Source organism: Guillardia theta (assembly GCF_000315625.1).
Source record: "Guillardia theta CCMP2712 unplaced genomic scaffold GUITHscaffold_4, whole genome shotgun sequence".
Lineage (NCBI taxonomy): Eukaryota > Cryptophyceae > Pyrenomonadales > Geminigeraceae > Guillardia > Guillardia theta.
Genome location: NW_005434670.1, coordinates 1,107,222 through 1,128,052, shown reverse-complemented (window position 1 = coordinate 1,128,052; position 20,831 = coordinate 1,107,222). Strand labels below are relative to the sequence as shown.

At 48.1% G+C, this 20,831-nt stretch overlaps 3 protein-coding genes across 3 annotated transcripts; 1 reads left to right on the top strand and 2 right to left on the bottom strand.

The window, feature by feature from the left end:
- Positions 1–1,408: 1,408 nt before the first annotated feature.
- GUITHDRAFT_132614 (hypothetical protein) lies at positions 1,409–17,096 on the top strand (the record flags this gene model as incomplete). The annotated part of the gene is made up of 18 exons (XM_005841150.1): positions 1,409–4,166; positions 4,341–4,459; positions 4,513–5,181; positions 5,235–6,457; positions 6,515–7,478; positions 7,532–8,251; positions 8,304–8,876; positions 8,926–9,336; positions 9,800–11,322; positions 11,449–11,672; positions 11,719–12,343; positions 12,393–15,207; positions 15,448–16,225; positions 16,260–16,455; positions 16,503–16,602; positions 16,786–16,850; positions 16,897–16,952; positions 16,999–17,096. 18 exons carry the CDS (start codon positions 1,409–1,411, stop codon positions 17,094–17,096), a joined length of 13,917 nt encoding a protein of 4,638 aa, XP_005841207.1.
- GUITHDRAFT_91818 (hypothetical protein) lies at positions 17,091–17,841 on the bottom strand (the record flags this gene model as incomplete). The annotated part of the gene is made up of 4 exons (XM_005841149.1): positions 17,091–17,312; positions 17,362–17,432; positions 17,490–17,539; positions 17,824–17,841. Coding segments are annotated over 4 exons (282 nt in total), but the record flags the coding sequence as incomplete, so codon positions are not given.
- Positions 17,842–18,365: 524 nt separating this feature from the next.
- On the bottom strand, positions 18,366–20,374 carry GUITHDRAFT_160845 (hypothetical protein). Its single transcript, XM_005841148.1, has 13 exons — positions 19,982–20,374; positions 19,760–19,934; positions 19,650–19,701; positions 19,545–19,592; positions 19,435–19,493; positions 19,197–19,265; positions 19,104–19,150; positions 18,970–19,048; positions 18,826–18,911; positions 18,712–18,782; positions 18,576–18,670; positions 18,479–18,534; positions 18,366–18,436 (listed from the first exon to the last, which is right to left on the bottom strand). The coding sequence occupies exons 1-8, from the start codon at positions 20,124–20,126 to the stop codon at positions 19,011–19,013; spliced, it is 633 nt and encodes a 210-aa protein (XP_005841205.1). The 5' UTR covers positions 20,127–20,374; the 3' UTR covers positions 18,366–18,436; positions 18,479–18,534; positions 18,576–18,670; positions 18,712–18,782; positions 18,826–18,911; positions 18,970–19,010.
- Positions 20,375–20,831: the final 457 nt, after the last annotated feature.

Here is a 20,831-nt window from a genome sequence, read left to right as displayed (position 1 = left end):
AGTTGCCAACGTTGAAGACAGAACAACACATACTCCATTTGCTTCTCAGTCTGCAGGGTTTCCATTCTTTGTCCTCTACGCTGGGCTTGCTGGTCTGCTGGTATTACTATCACTCTGTACGTTTCTTGCAAGAAACAGGTGCAAGACCATAGGGGAAGTAAAAGCGGAAAAGGAAACAGATGGTTCAAGACCCATTCAAGCCACCAAGAGAGATAATCACACTGGTGAAGGAATTCCTTACGAAGAATTGAAATCTCAGATTGTCATCGTGGATGATGAATCTATCACCGCAGAAGATTGTGTTTTACATGAGACAGGTCAAAAAGATCTATTCGCTGAAAGAGTAATCCTTTTTCAAAACCCACCTTATTTTGATTCGGAGGAACCAGAGGCAGGTAAAGATAGCTCGCGGCAGTCGCTCGATAGCCCGGTTACAGACACTTCAGCCGATTCATACAGTGAGGACAAATCTGAATTCGGCTCTGAAGGCGAAGCGTTGGAGTCTCTTGTGAAGGCCACGGGTTCTGATGTGGACGAGGAGTCGAACGAACCCAGTCTGGATCAACCGTCAAACGCAGATTCTAACACTGTTTGTTCTGATGACGATGTGGAACAATCTCAAACTTTTTGCTCCGATGCCGATGACCTGGAACAAGAGCATCAGCTCCAGGGTTCTGATTCATCCGATGAAGCCTCGGACTGTATGCACGATGCCTATCGAAGGAAGAGTCAAGATGAGCTGGGAACCCAGGCCTTATCTTTCAAGGCCAACCGAGACTTCAAGGAGCATGAAGCATCGGCCGATCAGTCGCTCGAAAGCATGAAGCGATTCAAATATCTGATCCGCGGCAGCGTCCCTCGGTATGCCTTGCAAGCACGCGATTCAACGGGAGCGGCTCAAACAGCAGAATTTTCCTTGGCGTCAACTAACTTGAACGCTAAAGGAGTCGGGAGATTGCTGTAGAACTAGAAGTGTAAATAAGAGTGTCAGAGGTGTAGCCATAGCGTAACATACAAGCGTATGCGACCTGTTCTCATCAACAAGATCCTTTCTTGTTTCGTGCATTTCCTCATCTATCTATCAAAATTTGACCGTCTGTCAAAAAGTTTTAAAAAAACTGCCGGATAGACGACCAGTCGAGGATCCATGGCAGCATCAACGAAGAGGAGGAAGAGGAGGGAGCGAGGAGGAAGACGCGAGGCTGCCTGGAAGCACGCAGATCGATACCAGGAAGGGGAAGCGAAGACATGAACGACCTGCCCTCTAGCTCACTGAGCGCATCTCAGTCACAAAGTGAAGTGATCTCGTTCTTGCATGTGAAAGCTGTTTGTTTGAAATTCTCTTCTAACGATAGAAAGTTGATTTAACCCCTTCTTGTTGCATCATCCTTTTGCACTTGATGTTGCGATGAGACTCTTGGAAACTCTCCTGCAAATATGCCACCTTGGCCTGTTGATCTCTGCGAGTGAAATCACCGATGCCTCAAAATCTTCCCTGTCGGGGGAAGGGATCTTACCCCTCCAGACAGCTGGTGTTGTTGTAAAGTTCTCAGTCTTCGCCCATGACAGTCTATCAATTCGTAAGACAAGTGGAGGAGACATTTTCGAGGTAGTTGCTACTTCGGACCAAACAAGTTCAGCTGGGTCAGTTCTTGATCTCTTGGACGGATCTTACGAGGTGGAATACACTCTTTCAACAAGTGGAAAGTACAATTTACATGTGCACCTGCTCTCAGTCGGAGGGTTGCGAGCCGAATATTTCGAGAATGTTTGGCTGTTCTACACGCCATCTGAAGTCTTGATAGAGAAACAAATCTCCCATGAGTGGGGCAAGAGCAAGGTGCTGACTGTTGGTCCAGATTTCTTCAGCGTTCGTTGGACAGGAAGGATCAAGTCTGCTTTCTCAGAGGTCTTCACATTCTTCGTGGAGGCGGATGATTCAGCCAAGTTGTGGATTAATGACGTGGTCTTGGTAGATTGTTGGGATGTAAGATGTGCAGGGGTAGGTGCCACCATGTCAATGTCAGCAACTCGTTTCTACAGTTTTCGAATGGAGTACAAGGAGTTAGAAGCAGATGCGCACGTGCGCTTGCTATGGAAGAGCAAGTCCGTGCCCAAAGAGGTTGTGCCGCCGGATCATCTGTTTTATGCCCAGACTGTGTTGGGCTCTCCTATAGAAGTTGATGTCATGCCAGGGAGAACGTCTGCATCTTTGTGCTCTGTGACAGGAGATAGCTTGACTCTGGCGACGGCAGGAAGTCTCAGTCGCCTCACAATCATAGCAAGAGATGATTTTGGAAATCTGAAGACGCAAGGAGGAGACACTTTCTTCATCCAGATTGTTACGAATGAATGCATTTATCCAGGTTCCTGGATTCCTTTTGCCAGCTGCAATGAAAACAAAATCACGAAACCATCTGTGCAAGACAATCTCGATGGCAGCTATGAGTTTCAATATGTTCTTCTTGAGGCTGAACGGCAGTCACTGCTGAACCTTGATTTGCTATCAAGCTGTCAGCTTACTGCAACGTATTACGATACCTCAGACTTGCCTGTGCTGACTGAAAGTCAAGAGCTCCTGAGCTCTGGTCGATTTGTATTCTCTAACCGTTCTCATGTACCATGTCTCAAGGTGAAAGTAGGCGGAGCTGTAAAACCTGCACTCTCGGACAACTACAGGTTCTCAGTGGACCAGGTCCAGGGGATGTCAAATTTCAGCATCACAGTCCTGCTGGACGAGAGTGTAATCCTGCACAATGAATCGGTCTCTACGGCAAATGTGTTGACGAGCTCTGAAGTCCGTATGGATGCCACCAACTTTTACGATTTCTCCTTACAAGTTCGAATTTTTGACACCATCACCAACACCCCTCGCTCATTCAGCTTATTATGGGAATCTGCTCAAATGCAACCTACATTCATGCAGTCTTGTGACATTTTTGGAAAGGGTAGCTGGCAAGATAGACCATACTTGTTGAACGTGCGGCCATCCCAAGTTTGCTCAAGCCGTAGTTATGTGTCACTGAATGAATTTTCCATGCTTCCTCTGGATGGGACAAATTTTCCCAATGGTACTGCAGGCAAACAATTTTCATTCCTCGTGAATGCACGGGATCAATATGGAAATCCGACATCTTTCTCACAATTCTCTGATCCTGTCAATGTCAGGCTGGTAGGAGCAGACACGCTTGCAGGAAACGTGATTTCTCAATCGAACGAATCACGTCAGATTTCGTTTGCAGCTACGAAAGCAGGCACTTACGACGTCAGAGTTGCAATTGGAACTTCTTTGGTGTACAACTCACCTTTTCGGCTGAATGTTCAACCATCGCACAGAAGCATAAGAAGCAGCTCAGCTTTGGGGGTTGGGCTGACTCTTGCAACAGCTGGAGATCTATCAAAAGTTACTCTTGTTGCTCGAGATACATTCGGCAACCTCAAGTCTTGGAATCCAAAGTGGACAGAGAGCTTCTTGTGCACATTTGTTGAGAGGGGGACTGGTTTGATTGTTCAGTCACGGACGTCTTCCCCCCCTTTTGATCCAGCTCAAGGTTCTTACTTGATTGTCCAATATCAGATGACACGAGCTGGAGAATATCTGCTGAGCATTGCTGGAACTTCGAGCATGTACGATGGAGTTGTAGGAGGACTTCCTTTCTCCATACACGTTGAGCCTGCTTCACAATGCGCGACAAGTTCGTATATGCAATCTGCTTCGCTCTCTATAGCGACGGCAGGCATGAGTCAATCATTCCAGATTTACATTAGAGATCAATATGGCAACGAAGTGCTTGCAAATACGAATTACATTTTCGCAGCTCTGAGAGTTCCACATGACAGCAGTTTGTCATGGGCTGTTCCAGATGCGATTCTTTCTGCAACATATACCAGCGATCCCTCATGCGTGGAATTCACCTCGTTTCCATACAGGTCGACAGTCAATCTAGTTTTATCCATGTTGTTAGATCATGGTGGGCTGACGACGACCTACTACTTGTCGTCGATGGCTTTTGAGGATACACAGACGAGCTCTTTGGTCACTCAGAATATCGACGAAGCAGTTAACTCGGGCTTGTCATTTTACATTATCTCTATTGAAGGCATCATTTTGCCACCGCAGAACGGAAGTTTCTTTTTTGCCATCAGCGACAATTCTTCTCTTCAAGGTAAGCTTGTTTTCTTGAAGAACATGAAGCATACCTGATTACACCTGATAGAGTTTTGCTATGAGATTTGGTTGAACAACATTCTTGTCACCGAAGTATATGACGCATCGTGTAACAAAACCGCTTCATTTACACAAACTTCAATTGAGTTGCAAAACTCCTTTGCAAGACTAGAGGCCAGATTGACTTGTTTCGGTTGCAACTTGACTATGTCGCGATATGTTTTGAAATGGGCGGCAAATTCTAGCAACTTCTCGTCCATATCGACCGCGAGAATGTACCAGGCACATGAGGTGAAGTCAAAATTTCATGCGTCGCACAAAGAAATTTCTAATGGCTTTTTCAGGTCCGTGGCAGTCCTTATGACTTAGCAGTCAAACCATCTGAAATTGCAACGAATCATTCTTTCATAGCGGGCACTGGGATATCATTAACCACGGCTGGCGTAGCTTCGTCGTTTCATGTGCATGCTAAAGATAGGTTCGGGAACGACTGCGAAAGCTTATGTGACGGTCTCTGTCAAATGGAATTCTTCGTGTCCAACCTTTCATCCAACCAATATCTGCAAGCTTCGACTCATTTGCAAGATGACTGGAATTCTACCTTGACTGCAACCAAGCTCCGCATTGTGCAAAACCTGACGTTGACAATGAATGCAACTTTTGACTATGTACTCAACGAATCAGGAATCTATGAGGTAAGGTCTACGACAACTCTGTTTGTTTTTATGACATCTTTTATGCTTAAGCTGCTCGGACGTTTGCTCAAGACAGGAGGTCTGCAAGGGATTTACTATGAAAACACAGACTTCACCGACCATGGCTTGTCTCCCAACGGCTCGGTCGCAGGCCCAAGTTACTCAAGGGTGGATGAAGTCATCGATTTCAACTGGAAGAAAACAGAACGTCCAGTCCCCGGGCCACAGGTGACCTTCAAGGATATCGGGCCAGATTTCTTCAGCGTCAGGTGGGCTGGTTTGATCATTCCACCTGCAAGCGCTGTTTGGACATTCAAGGTATTGCTTGCAGTGCGATGTCCGTCTAACAGTTGTGTTGACCTCTACCGTAGATGGAGCTGCCTGCTGCGAGTGGTGCCAAGTTATTCATCGACGATCTTCTGATTCTTTCGATCCGCCATGATTTCTTGGGTCAGTTGGCGAGTTTTGTCGAAGGAACCATAGCTCTGATGTCGCAACTCATGTATCCAATCCGCATTGAGTACCAAAGGTTCACGTCCGATGGGCCCATCCGCCTTCTCTGGAGGAGCCAACAACAAGCTGAGCAAGTAGTCTCAAAGGCATACCTGGCTTACTGGAGTAGCTCGGGGGGCCTGAGGAGCAGCTTGCTGAGGGTGGAGGCTGGAAAATCTTGTGCGAGTCAATCAAGAGCGTCAGGGACGTCCATCTCGATTGCAACAGCAGGAGTGTTGGTAAGTTTTACCATACAGAGTCGAGATGCCTATGGAAACGAGAGGAAAGGGCCTGACAATGGAGTCCTTCCTTTCGAATGGTCTTTGTGCGACCTCGTTCGTTCTGGAACCATCCTACAAGTTGTCTCGGCAACGGAAATTAAGCTCGACAACGTATCGGCAATTCATGGAAGGATCTTAGTTGACATGTACATACATTTCCATGAGACTGGAGACAACCGCAGAATCATCGACAATTCAAATGATAACACAGTCTTCCTGGAGACTCCTACTTCTATTCCACCAGTGGGTTCAAGATATGTCATTTACAACCCTTCAGTGAAAGACGCCACAAGATTACAGGACTTGTCTTACGGAGAACCTGAATTCTTCGCTCGCTATATACCAAACCTCCCTGACAATCCGGCATCAAAGCTCTATCTCAACTCCATGAGTTCTCTTTCCTCTGACGGAGGGTTGTCAGCTACGTACTACTCAAGCTCTCAAGATGTTGCCTTTCCTATCTGGAGCTCTTCTTGCCTCGCAGAGTCTCCATGTCAAGAAGTTCCCTTTGAAAACACACCGTTAATTCAATCAGCCCGACGGTCTCTTGCAAGTTATTTGACGGATACATACCGAGTGGACTTCCAAGGGTCGATTTCATTTCCTGATCAAGGGGTCTACAACTTCTCGATAGACTTCGAGCCTTCAGATCCTAACGTCATTGAACGCCTAAAGTTGTGGATTGACGACATCCTTCTGATTGATCAATGGACTTCTTTACAGTCCATGAATCTGACATGCACTGTCAATGTGACTGATTCATACCCTGTACTCCATCCGATCAAGATTGTTCTTTCGAGCTTCTCTAATAGTACAAACAGGTAAAACTTTTGTTATGTTGTTACACTTCAACCATCCTGAATTTTTCATCCATGCAGGGTGATGCCTTTGAAATGGAGCAGCGCTGCGTCAAGTCAAGTCTTTCAAAACACTCCCTCATCTTTCTTTTATCCATGGTCGGGCAACCACCTCGCCTACGGTGTTGTTACCCTTGCCGGTTCTTACAAGACTTCTGTCTCGTTGGCAATAGCGCAGACATTGTACGCAACGTTTTACAGCGATGACGCGATTCCGACTCCAATAGAATCTAGGATGGTGAACAGTTACAAGACAAATGCTATCATGACTGACCAACTTCCTTCGCTATGGAATTTTATTCGGTGGCAAGGCTTATTAAGACCGAAAATATATGATGTTGAGGTACAAGTTTTTACATTCAAGCTCGCATCGACGGGAATTGTTCCAAAACTTCGCTTTTGGTTCGACAATCAGATTGTGATTGATTCTACGGAGCAAGAGGATCTGACTGATCTTGAAGAACAAGTTGAAAGTCGTCAGGCTGCGTCATATTTCGATTTTACAATTGAGTATTTCTATAGATCAAGCTTGACGGATGACTGGGAGATATCATGGAAGCAGTGTTCACAATCCTTTTGTGACGAATCTTTTGTCGACATTGACAATAGTGTGTTTGGGGATTGGATGGTCAGCAGCCATGATAGTGTAGAATTTTATCCAGGAATTCTTTGTGCTTCAACGAGTTTTGTACAACTGCCTGAGATGCAATATGCATCTGCAGGGCAAAATGTTTCCTTCGCTTTGATCACACGAGATGAATTTGGAAACAGGAAGTCTCAGGGCGGAGATCAGTGGCTTGGTTGGTTGCTTCCTGCAGATGTCTGGGACAGCATGAAACCAATCAAAAACTCAACATCCTATTCCTGTCCAGGTTGTCAGATCAATTACGGTGTGGTCAAAGATGACGGCGATGGAACTTATTCTTTCAATGTTGTCACAAATAAGACTGGAGTATACAAGTTGATGGTGCAAAATCTTGTTCAGGTTGATCCTTTCTTTTGAGTAGTTTTATTTGTTCTTCTGAAATGTCATCGCAGGAAGGATTGTCTGCTACTTTTTATACTCTAGAACAGTATGATTATTCCACAATTTTGTCCAGCAAAAGCAGAGAATCGATCCAGTCGATAGGTGATTTTACAAGTCTCCCGGCAACCATCTGCATTGCGAGCGATATAAATTGCACCCAAGGCACTGGGACAGGAACTGACCCGTTCGGAGTTATGTGGAGAGGCTTCGTGAAGAGCTTACAGATCGACGAGTACACCTTCAGCTTGTTGCTATCCAACAAGACTCAGGAAGTGGAGCGACTGAAGTTGTGGGTCGATGGAGCAATTCTTATCGATGAATGGAGTTCTCTATCTATGACTGACCCTTCCGCAACTGTTTACTTCGGCTCTACGATGGACTTCCATCCTATCCAGCTGGAGTATCGGTACATTGGGAACAGCACAACGGCACCTTCCTTGTCTTTTGCGATCAAAGATCACCTCGGAAACGAGAGTGTCTTGGCGTTCTCGTCTTACGATGTCTTTCAAGGGACTGATTCATGGGTTGATGCAGACACTGGAGGATTGCTCAACATCATTGCGGGGGCAACAAACGCATCTTTGAGCCGATGCTTCGGCTCAGCGCTGACCATCGCAACCGCTGGTGTGGAATCCACTTTCAGCATCAAAGGAGTTGACAGCTATGGGAACCTCGTCGATCGCTGGGAGGATCCATGGGCAGTCACCTTGTCAACCAGCACTACAAATGAGGTTCGATTGCACTCTTCTGCGTGTTGTTGATATGCTGACAAAGATCTCCTAGATACTGAACCTCGCGAATCGAGTTTTTATAGAGAAACAAGAGTCTTCTTGTGGTGAATATGTAGCAAGCTATCAGACATCTCTAGCAGGAACTTTTGATTTGTCGGTTCAAAAGTTGAGGGCTGGTGGATTGATGGGGATGATTTACGACAACGAAGCTTTCTTGGGTCAGCCTGTTGACGTCAACGTGTCAATCGTGGACTTTCAATGGAATGATGGGCCCGTTCATATCAACGATTGGAGTTCAGATATGCTGAAACATAGAACATACATGTCAGACTATGTTTCAGCCGTATGGGAAGGCTTTCTTACGCTGGACATCGATGACATGTATTATTTCTACATATATGCAGGAAACAGTGATCAGGTAACTTTGACCATTGATCAAAAAGACTACCATTGGATGGGATGCAAAGTCATGCAAACTGTCTGCAGTCAAAGCGATGTGCAGGATCCTTTCGTTGGAAACCTTTGGATGAGTAAGCATTCCATTCATTCCATCAGAATCGAATACAAGCATCGAATTGGTGAGGCGCACTTGTCATTGAAATATGCATCCTCGTCACAAGAGAAGGTACAAGAACTTGAAACTGAGACTCACACCAATAACTTGTCTATTGCAGACCGTCATCCCATCTACAAACCTCTTCAATTCAGCACAACATGTCTTGATGTCGCCGTTTCCACTCACAGTGATCAGCTCGACAGCTTCTTGTGCGAACTCAAGTCTGTTTGGAACAGGGCTCTCTCTGGCTACCGTCGGTCTCGCCTCCAGTCTCTCACTGCTGCTTCGAGACTCGTTCGGCAACAGGAGATCTGATTCAGACAAAGACATCGTCGCCTTTCTTTCACAACCTCCGGGAAAGAATTTGCATGTCGTCTCTGCTCTGGATGTGACGAAAGGACTTTATGATCTCACATACACTCCTTATGTTTCCGGCAACCACACTCTTGAAGCTTATCTTGTCGATGGTGGGGGACTTTTTGCAACTTTCTATTCCATATTGAACGATTCCGCATATTCTCCATTCTTGGTCAGTGAGACCTTGTTGTTAGATGATGCAGCAATGACAGTTTCTGGGATGCATGAAGATCAATATCTTGTACATATACATGGATTCTTGCGTTCGAACACTTCTAGCAACACGTTCTTGCAATTGGAAAATTCTTATCAATCATCAAATGACAGAATGAAAATATGGTTTGATGGTGAACTTATAATAGGTAGTGTTTCAAATCCGTGCCAACATGAATTGACTTTGTTTTATAGATCAATGGAATTCTCTTGCTTTAAGCGTCTCAAGCCTATCAGGCACTTTTGAAGCTTTACAGGCGTATGAACTCTACGAGATTATGATCGATTACAAGTTTGCATTTCCAACGCAGCCAAGACTCTTTCTGTCTGGAGCATCTTTGAGTTCAACTTTGCTACTTGCATCTGACATGTTTCTTCCTTGTTTGATCACTTTTGAAGGTGATTCTCCTGCACTGGTTCAGGTCTCACCCACATACACAAGTCTCTTAGATTCAATGTTTTATGGGGAAGGACTTTCGGTCGCCACAGCAGGCGTGACGGTCTCGTTCTCTATTGCATGTCGAGATGTGTATGCCAATCCTCAGGATGTCTGCGCAGAGCAGTTTGCTCTGCAGATCACAGATCAGGCACAAACGATCCAACTTTATACCAGTGTGTTTACTGGAAATGTGGGCAACTACTTTGCGACAGTCGCAGGAACATATTTTCTGAAGATCTCGCTTGGAAAGGGCATAAAACAATTTGTCATAAACGTGAATCCTGGATCCACATCGAGTGCTTCATGTCAAGCTGATGGGATTTCCTTGACAATAGCTACCGCGGGGTTTGGAGCAACTTTCTCAATTCAGTCAAAGGATGCCTTTCAAAACATTCGTACAAACAGTGATGATACTTACAGAATCTTCATTCAGGGAACAGATAACCAAGTCTACAATGCAAGAGCTGAATATGCATCATTGTTGCCCAACACTTTGCTTGGACAATCAACTGTGTCTTACAGAATCTCAACGAGCGGAAACTACACTCTGAATGTTCAAAGCGCCTCTGATGGAATTGGGGGATTGAATGTCGCTTGTCATGAAGATGAAACCTTTCCTTCGCCCTTCTACATCGCAGTAGCTGCACCAAATGTCCAATGGTCGTCCGATGGTATCTGCCAGTCACAATCAGGAACTCTTGTCTCGAAATTTGCAAAGTGGAGTGGCTTCATTTCTTCACAGTACGCTGAAGAGCACACTTTCATCGCAAACATCGGATCATTCACAGAGAGGCTGAAACTTTGGATAGATGATGCTTGGATCATTGATCAATGGACAAGCTTACACACGACAAACTTGCAGGCCAGTGTCTGGATGGTCCGAGATGTCATGGTAGAGATCAAGATCGAATACAAAACTCTCGCAAACTCTGGAAGCATAGATCTGTCATGGAATTCTCTCTCTCAACCTCAGAGTTCAGTTCCTACCTCGCGACTGTTCTACGCGTTGGAGCACATTCATGGGAGTCCTTTCAGTCTTGCCGTTTATCCAGCTAACACTTGTGGGTCCCTCTCGACAGCCTATGGCACAGCCGTGTCTCTGGCCACAGCTGGGCTTGCAAGCTACGTGACCATTCAAGCGAGAGATCATCTTGGCAACAACGCGTCTAGTAATGATGACCTCTTTGTGATACACGCACGGATGCCGGGCCAACAAGATATCAGGGGAAGTGTCAGCTCTCTTGGAAATGGCTTGTACAAAGCAGGTTACATCCCAACCACAAAGAATCGTGAGGGACAAGAGTTGTTCGTTCAGATGGCCATTCCAGGAGGGTTGATGGCAACTTATTATGAAGAGTCAAACTTCACAAACCCAGCACGGACAATCATCTCACCAACAGTCACGTTTGACTCCAATGCTTCTCATCCCTGGAATCCTTATGGGACTGACAAGCAGACATACTCAATTCGCTACAGTGGCTTCATAAGGCCTCCCGGACAGCAGAGGTATACGTTCTCAACTGATCTCGGGGGATCCGATGAAAGAGTTCGACTTTGGATTGACAATGTAATGGTCATCGATCAGTGGCAATCGATCTCGACCCTCCAACCTACAGGAACGTTCTACATCAGCGATGGTGATATGCTTTATTCCTTGTCTATAGACTACAAGAAGGTTCCATTCAACGCCTCGAATGGTTCTCTGTCTTTCTACTATGAGTATCAGAGCTTGCCAAGGGACTCGATATCAAGCAGCAGACTGTTTCAGAGTTTCGATCTTTTCTTCGTCACCGCAGGTGTTTCTGGGTTGCAAGCAACGTATTACACGCTGGACTGCGACGGGGCTTTCAATGGAAGTGAGTTCGCTTGTTCTGATTTCAGTGATTTACTGACTTTCAGCAGCTGCTGGTTATACGGGGCAAGAGAAGGAATTTTCCTGGTCCTCCTGGACGTATTCTCAGAACGTCCTGCAGGTTTCAAATTTTTCTTTCGAGGTCAGATGGGCAGGGTTGCTGCAAATGGCAACTGCGCGGGACTACACTTTCTGGGCATCATTCGGAGAAAGCTTGAACGGAGACTACACCACAAATGATCGTTTGTCCCTTTGGATCGACAGCGAAGAGGTGATTGCTCAGTGGAGTTCTCTACAAACTGCTACTCCATCCGGCACTTTTCATCGTTTCGGTGATGACGAATTCTACCGGATTGAAGTGAGTTACAAGCATGCCTGCTCTACCACCCTTCCGACGCCTCCACGTCTCTTCTGGATGTACCAAGGTCAAACGCCGGAGATGAACTCGTCGAGCTTGATTGTTAACTCTGCGCCAATCCCGATACTTCCGTGTAACAGATTGTTCATCGCCATGACAGAATCTGAAATTAAGAGGAACGATTTTCAGATTTGGAATTCAGATTACTACGATGCTTCCTCACCTTTCAACGAGAACCGTCAGATTCCGAGCAGAAGAGACGTGTGGGCAGTTACGACTGATTGCCCCCTCCAACCAGGAACGACTGCACATGATAGGTGAGAGGTTGTCTGATGATAAACATGTTCTCACGGATGTTGCTTGCAGATGTAGAGGTCAAGGTGTGAGATTGAATTCTCCTCTCCTCGTACAGATTCAACCTGGTGCTATCTGCGCAACAAATAGCATCATATCTGGTGCAGGCCTTGTGATTGCAAGCGCTGGAATCCCAAGTTACTTCTCCATCTTCGCTTTGGATGCATACTCAAATCAGAGAGATACGCTTGATGATACTTTCAACCTTCGGGTTGTATTTGACTCCTCTTTCACAAATGACAAGTACAACTACACAGTCACAGCAAGCACAACCCCTGTCTCAGCCAATCAGAATCGACAGATGGTAGTAGACAGCAGCAATGTTTATAGCAGCTTCTACGAAGCCGAGTTCACTGCAACGATCTCTGGATACTACAACTTGTACACATCGTGTCTGTCATCTGAAGGCAATGGACTGTTTGCTGTCTATTTTGATGGGAGTAACCCCTTCCAAGGGTACAGGAGCACTCGAGTTGATCCAAATATCAACTTCGAGTGGGGTAACGACCCTCCTGCCCTCTACTTTGCTGGTGGCGGGAAACCATTCTCCGTTATCTGGACGGGATACATTCAGCCGAATTCGACTGGAGATCATTTCTTCATGGCAACCACTGACGGAGGGCTTCATATTGAGATTGATGGCCAAATCCTGTTAGACGAGCTGAACAATATCGCGTCAACCACGTGGATTAAGCAGACGAAGCTCGAGTATGGTCTGACCTACAAGATTCTCATCGAATATATTCATCGCTCGGGATATGCATTCTTTAACCTTCAATGGCAGTCTCCCGAGACGAATTTCCAAATCATTCCCTCCGCATCTTTGTTTCCCTCGTCGCAGACGCTGGGGGCTGGAATGTCAAGGTTGACAGTTAACCCAGGACAAGTTTGCGGATCTTCAAGCTCGATTGAGGGTTCCTTCATCACTATCGCGACTGCAGGGTCTCAAAGCTCGTTCTATGTCATAAGCCGCGATGCTTATGGAAACATGCGAGACACTTTGACAGACCCGATGTACGCCCGGTTGTATGCTCCTGACCCTCAAGCGTCTTTGTATCAACAATTTTCGGGCATGGTCGACAGTGGTGCAACCATCCATGAACTTGACACAGTCCCCTTCGTGCAGACAGCTTCAGATCCCCGAGGAAACAAACATCAATTCTCCTACGTTCCCACTCAATCTGGCCTGAGCGAACTCAAGGTGGATATTTTCCAGCTTTCGACTTCAAACGGATCGATTTGGGACCTGGGAATAGTGAGCGGTGGGTCCAACTACTCAGACGAGAGTGATAGTGTCGCTCTTTGCGAACCTCCTTGTGTTGGCTCAGGGTTTCTTGGGCGGTGTCACGCTGAATCTGGTAGTGTGAATTGGATTGAAATCTTATCCGGAGGTTCGGGCTATACCGTCGACTTTCCCCCTTCAATCTCCTGCGCTGGCAACGGCAGCGGGCTGGTGCTCAACCTGACGATCTCTTCTCAGAACACCTCCTTTGCCTTCGGAGGTGGTCTGACGGCAACTTACTATGACGACGCAGACCTGACGCTTCCAGCTCGCTCACAGTCAAACTCTCCAATCGACTTTAGCGTGACGAACTATGAGGTTCCTTTCAGCCTTGGCAAGGACCAGGCCTTCTCTGTCAGGTGGAGTGGACTACTTCAGGTCCCTTCTGTCAGGTGGAGTAAGATCGGAGCGAGACTGTACGCGTCGGATGAACGAGTCAGGTTGTGGGTCGCACAGTCCCTTATCATCGATCAATGGACTTCACTTGACAGTCTACAGACGTCGGCGTCTATCACTCAGAGAGCATATCAGTTCTGGGACATCCTAGTAGAGTACAAGAAGGACCCGAGCAGCCTGCCAAAGATGAACACGGGCTTGTCCTTGTTCTGGATCAGTAGTCTGAACCAATACCTGACTCCCATCCCAAGGTTTCATCTCTTCAGCTCTTCAGCTCTGAGCAATTCTCCTCTTGCAGTGCGGGTGGTGCCCAATCAGGCCTGCGCAACCTTGAGCATGGTGACGGGTGACGGGTTATCGATATCAACGGCGGGAGCGAGCACGTACTTTGTCATTCAGAGCGTGGATGCTTTCTCCAACTTTCGATCAGAGGGCGGCGATCAGTTTGTCGTTCGGATATTCAGTGACGCTTGTCAGGATCCATTCAACACGCTACAGTCATGTCAGTCTTATGGACCACAAATCAAAGGTGCCTATGCGGGGATGTACTTCACATACGGCATCCAGGTAGTCTCACAATCTGCTTCTTGTGCCTTGAGTGAAGGAAAAATACAAATCGACCTTGCGGGAGACCTTCAAGGCTTTTACATCGATTTCAACACCGGGGCTTGCGCGGGTCGGTGGACGGTGATCTCAGGTTATGATACCAGTGCTCGATGTGCCAACTTGTCTTCCATTGATCAGCTGTGGATCGATGGATCGTCGCCTTGCACTCCCGCCCTCAACGACCTCTTCTTTCTTACTATGCCCACCGTCGGCGCTACTCGATACTTCCCTCCCCTGGTGTGCGCGGGTTGCCCCGTCTCTCAACCAGCAAGCCTCCTGGACAATCTTGACGGGACATTGTCTGTAAGTTATGTCGCATTCCTGCGCGGTGAATTCACCGTCATGACATCTCTATCCCCTGAAAACGGTCTGACAGCAACTTACTACGACAACTCATCTCAAACGGGAACCTCCTACGACTTAGGAGCCGGTGACCCGATCTCTTCGCGGTCAGTCTACAACATCGACTGGTCTAGCGCGAGCTCGCCGCCGCTGCCATCCGTGTCAACCGCAAGCGGCTTCGGGGTGCGATGGACAGGATTTGTAAGACCAAGTCTAGCACAGACTTATACGTTTGAGTTCTCCTTGGGTCCAAACGCAGATGAGAGAGTGAAACTCTGGGTCGACAACCTTCTGATCATTGATCAGTGGACTTCTCTCACGAGCACAAGTCCTCAAGCACTCAGAGCGTTCGAGACGGCTGAGTTGCTCTATGACATCAGCGCCTTGTACAAGTGCCCCAACGTCTCGTCCTGCGCTCACTCTCTGACATGGGAGAGTCAGTATTATTCAGCAGGAGATTCTGTTTCCAAGAATCCAATCCCGTCCAACAGACTGCATCAACGCTTTGATGTTCCAAACGCCTTCGGTGCTCTGAAAGTTTTCGGTGGTCAGGTTTGCTCGGGGAAATCCATTGCGTACGGTGATGGATTAACTTTGGCATTTGCTGGACAATACGCTTCGTTCACAATCGTTGCGAAAGATTCTTTTGGGAATGTCCCGATGTTTACTGACGTCTCGTTCTCAACGCAGACAGTCGGCCTTGTCCAAAGTCTGTACAGCACGGGAACAGTCACGTCCATCCCTGGATCTCCGGGTTATTTTCTGGCATCTTACATACTCTACGTCGCTCAGGATTATTCTTCATATGTGAAGCAGACAGGAAACGATATTTCGGGGAGCCCATTCCGGCTTGTTGTGCTCCCTGGAGTGAGTTGCGGGTCAAAGTCAACGCTGAGTGGCTCTGGGTTGACTGCAACGACCGTGGAGCCCTCAGTGACTCAGTTTCAAATCCAGCTGAGAGATTCCTTCGGAAACACGCTCAACGCCTCGGCTGCGACAGCGAGCAGTTACTTCGTACGAGTCGTGCGGACGTCTGGCTCTAACATACAGGGCACCCCCTACCTACCTCCCTACTATGGCTCGACGGCGATCAATGAGCCAGGGGATATCCCAACCGTTACGGCCTCCCTCGCTGCTGTTGAAGCAACAGGCCTCATCCTCGCTTCCTACATCATCCCGGCCATCCCATCCCCAGCTGGGCAGGTGGCTGCTGCCAGTTGTGAGAGACGGCAAGTGCTGACCAGCTCCAACAGGTTCACTACTTGTACGCGTCATGGCTCGACGCTGTGGAGTGCAAGCAACGTACTACTCGGCTTCTTCCATCACCACATCTCTCCCTGCACCCTGTGACCTGTGCAGCCTCGAGGCCAAGTATCCAAGCAGCATCTCCACTGGGACCACCTCCACGTACCCACCGCAGCTCGATCCTGCTCTCGTTGGCGCCGGCAGGTACTTGTATGAAAGGACTCCCGGAAGTAAGTGACTGGATTTCAAAGCGTGTGCGGGGTACAGTTGTGCGATCTGGTCATCCGATGGTCGGGTGTGATCTCCGCATGTGAGGCCGTCGCATCCTGTCAAGGGTCTCCTGATTACACGGTTTGATGTGTTGGTTTGCTCCTTGCTCGTCTTGATTACGCTCCGCAGAGGCAGTTCCGATGGAACATCAACCCGAACGAACGAGTCAAGCTGTGGGTCGACAACCAACTGATCATCGACCAATGGACCTCCCTCGCTGTGCGTGATTGCTGACCTGGTCCAGCAATCTCACAAGCCTTGCAGGTACCTCAGCCAACTGGTTCAGCCACATTCCAGGGAGCAGGAGTCAAGTTTGATATCTTTGCCGAGTAAGTTTGTTGGTGGTTCTAGCGAGGAGAGTGACATCTACTGCAGGTACTACAGGCCACGAGACTACTATGCTGCTTCTACCGTCTCGCTCGAGGATACTGGTGAGTCGTGCCTCGTTGATCATCACGCCTGAAGGTGTGAGAGCAGGTTCACAAGACGGCAGCTTCCAGCCCATCGCAAGCTCACGCTTGTACCAAACCGAGGATGCCGACGGGTCTCCTACCCTTGTAAATTTATATGCCTGAAATTGTTGTGTAATAAAGCAAATGGATGTTATCAACTACTAAACTTTTGCTGTACATTGTCTGATGGCATTCTTCAATTCGATGCCAGAAATTTGCGGATTCGCTCCAGCAGCTCAGCTTTGACCTCATCAGGAATGGTCGCATATCCCCTCGGAGTTATCTCTGATACCAATTCATCAACACTCAGATCCTCTCTGTACTTGTCCTTGATCACTTCTGCGGCATCAAAGCATCAGTGCCGGGCAACCAGAGTTGTCCAAGGGACCTTTGCAATATTCCTTCAAATCATCACGCCAGCCGCTTTCAACTAGACGTTGTCGCAGGAATTCTTTCAGCCTTGAAGAAAGCGTGTCAATTGCAATGAGGCTTGCAGTACGCGGCATCGCGACCCACCTCTCCTTCTCTCCACTGTCCTCCAACTTCTGGTTCACACTGGCACGCACCTGACAGCAACATGTTAAAATCCCGATGCGAGCATCCTTGTCTTCATTCCACCATATCCTTGATCAAACATTCTTCTCAAAATGCTACGCTCAAGCATCCCGACTATCAGTTACCGCCAAGTGCAAGTTGACCATCCTTGCCTTACATCCTCCCCTTGTTCCTTCTTGCCAACCCCTGCGGCAATTCCACCTCCCTCCCCTTCCGCTTGTCCTCTCTTCTCACGCAATCTCACCCTCTCAGCAGCTTTCTTCTCCTCCCCTCCCAGCTCTTGCCCTCTCATCACCTGTGCGTCCAGCACGTTCCTGTCCATCGTCGCCATCTTCAACCGCCTTCGCCTTTCGAGTGACCCACCTCCCCCCATGGTAATGTGCAAATACACCCCTACCCCCTCCACTCGATGTTTTCACCCCACATATTTTTAATAGTTCAAACATGGTCAGTGACCCTACCCCTAGGATTTCCTCCACCAATTCTTCAGCGCTACGAAATGTCGCCGTGTCTAGTTCCACTGAGTCAGGCAACAGACTCGCGATCTGACGAAGAAGCAAGCAGCAGCATGCTCTCTCGTCTCCTCATTTGATCCCTACCAAGTTGCTTTCACTGGTATAGCATCTCTGTGTCATCACAAGAGTCCGCATCAGTGGGGTCAAAATTGTACGTTCTGACACAAGAGATTCGAGGGACATTAGAAATCTAGAATCCTAGAGATTACAGCGAAAGAAACAAGAAAGCTGAGAGCAGAACAAAACATGTCTATCTGGTATCGGCCAGCTGTTGATGGAGCCCGTGAGGAGATCCTGCAAGAAGGGAGCGAAGGCACTTCACCTGCTGCAGTGCAATCTTTGACTTTCTGGCGGGATTTTGTTGTACAACCTAAGTGATAGAATTTGCCTAGTCTGTGATCGATCAGTTGTGTAGACAGAACGTAAAGATCTCACGTGAACGTCGAAACTTGCAGCTGTCTTCCTGTAGAAGGTACAATACCACAAAGCCTCTGCTCAATGTTACAAGTTAGCCGTGGCAATCGTGCTGTACCTCGATGTCAGTGCAGGTGTTCAAGCAGATGCCGTTGAAGATCAAATCCGAATATGACTTATCACATTCCCAGAAGTGGTATGCACATATGGCCCCTGACAAACATCTCACGAGGAAACCATACAAAGGAGCTCACGTTTCACAGCAAACATGCAGTCTGCTTGAGGTGCATCCTGTGGTCCAACCCAACTCATGAGCGATGAGCCTCTGTCTCAGGTTCAGCGTCGTCAATTCCTCCTGCGGGCCTCACGAGCAGCATGAAGCGTTCACACTCGTATCACAGCAATCCGTTGAGTTGCTTGCCGGATAAACGGGCGTACCCTTCATGATCCCTGCCTGTGCAACAAATACATCACCAGCTCACCCCTTACATGTGTTGCATTTGATTCCATACCTGTACTTTGCCGTCTCCGGCTGTGCCTCCCAGCCATGGCTTCAAGGATGCTGGTGCATCGCCAGGAACCCATCGCCATCTGAAGTGTTCGAATACTCGTGATCAACCTGTCAATAAATCCTCGCATACATTACTTGTGGCTTGCACTAGGGTTGTACGGAGTCGTGATTTTTCCATAGTTCTAAGATGATTGAGAAGCCTGAAGCAAACACAGCTGTCACTCGTACCGGATTTGGCTTGTAATTCGCGAAAGAAGTCGACAGCCGACCGTACGGATCTGTCCATGTTTGCAAGGGCTGACAGGTCAAAGTTCAGATTTCAATACATCTGCTTTGAGGATATTACATTGTTGTTTTGTTCTCCGCAAGGACGATTGACAGCTGATCCGTCAGGATTTCCTATAGTGCTGCAAAATGTGATTTCCGCATCAGGAACTCTTCAGCCACTTCGGATTTTGAAACAGACCATGTCCTGACTGGAGATTCTGTATTCCAGACCGGTGCCTGACCTGGAACCATGTATCCCTGATTGAGCTTCAGATTTCATGCATCTTCGCTGACAGCAGCATTGCTCGCCTCTCCAAATACTCTATTCCAATCTCTGAGAGCATTCAGACATGATTGCTGTCCCAAAGAATCAAATGTAAAGAGAAGCATCTCATTCTCAGCGAGATAGTTCACCTTGAGGGAGCAGAATGATACAGTCTTGTATTGAACTTCTTGGAGAAACTCCCTGAAGTCTTGTCAAGGCCATGCTTTTGATTCTCAAAATGATCACAGTGGTGAATTACCTACAGAAACAATCTTCCATTCCAGTCTGTGCATCTTCCCATACAGAGTCATCTTTCAGCTGAAAACAACAGTTGACGTCCCGCCAAGAGGTCAGGGCCCAATCAGTTATCTGGCTGCCTTGGTTTTTGACTCTTGTGAGATCTTCTTGCTCTGGAGTGCTCCAATCGCTCCCTGCATGACCAGGTCATTTCTGCCATGACCTGCTCCATCCATCTCACCAGTCGAGCCAGGCCAGAATTGCCCTGTTTGAGGAAAGAAGATGCCATGCATGTTTTGATAATCAACTTGTCGCGTTTGAGATGAGGCGAGAGCCAACATGCTCCAGAGAAACAACGACCAGAGTTGTATCCTCTTGCTTGCTTTCATCTTTACTGTCGACGAACACTTCAACACTTCTACTTGTTCCGTGTCGGTTATTCAAAGTTTCTTGCCTTAGTCAGCCTCTTCTGCTTGACTTGAACAGGCAGGCACTGACAGTGGTCTTCCAGCATTCCTAGCACTGTCACCTCGGCGATAATCAGTAGTGCTGCACTCGTTGCCGCCTGTTCGGCCATGTCGTGACAGCGATCATACCAATGATCAAGCCGCTTAGCTGCCAGTTGAGATCAGTACGAGGATGGTAGCCTCCAGCCGGGTAGCCTCCGTATGGCCAGTGAGTCGGTCCGGGGCTACTGACGCCGAGTGAGGACCTGGATACAATAGCGGCCCCCGCCGGGCCCGTGGGCCCGGGCCCGTGGGCCCGGCCCCCGAGTCACGGCGCGGTGTCACACTGCTGTGATCGGGGGCCGAGCGGCCGATCCCCTCGGATGCCAGGAATGATACTATGATCATCGGATAGCCGCTAGTAAGTGACCGTACCACGTGGCGGCGGGCCCACGATCGGACGGTCCGAGGGTGACTCGGCTCCGACTCAGTGAGGTGCGGTGATCGGACGCGGGGTGACCGTACGACGGTGTGCCTCAGTCACAGAGTCACCCGGCGGTGGTGCAGTTACCCGTCGCAGGGCCGCGCGGCCGCCGGGGTGGCCCGGCACTGCTACCGTGACCGCGGCCGGGCCCGCCCGCATGCCAG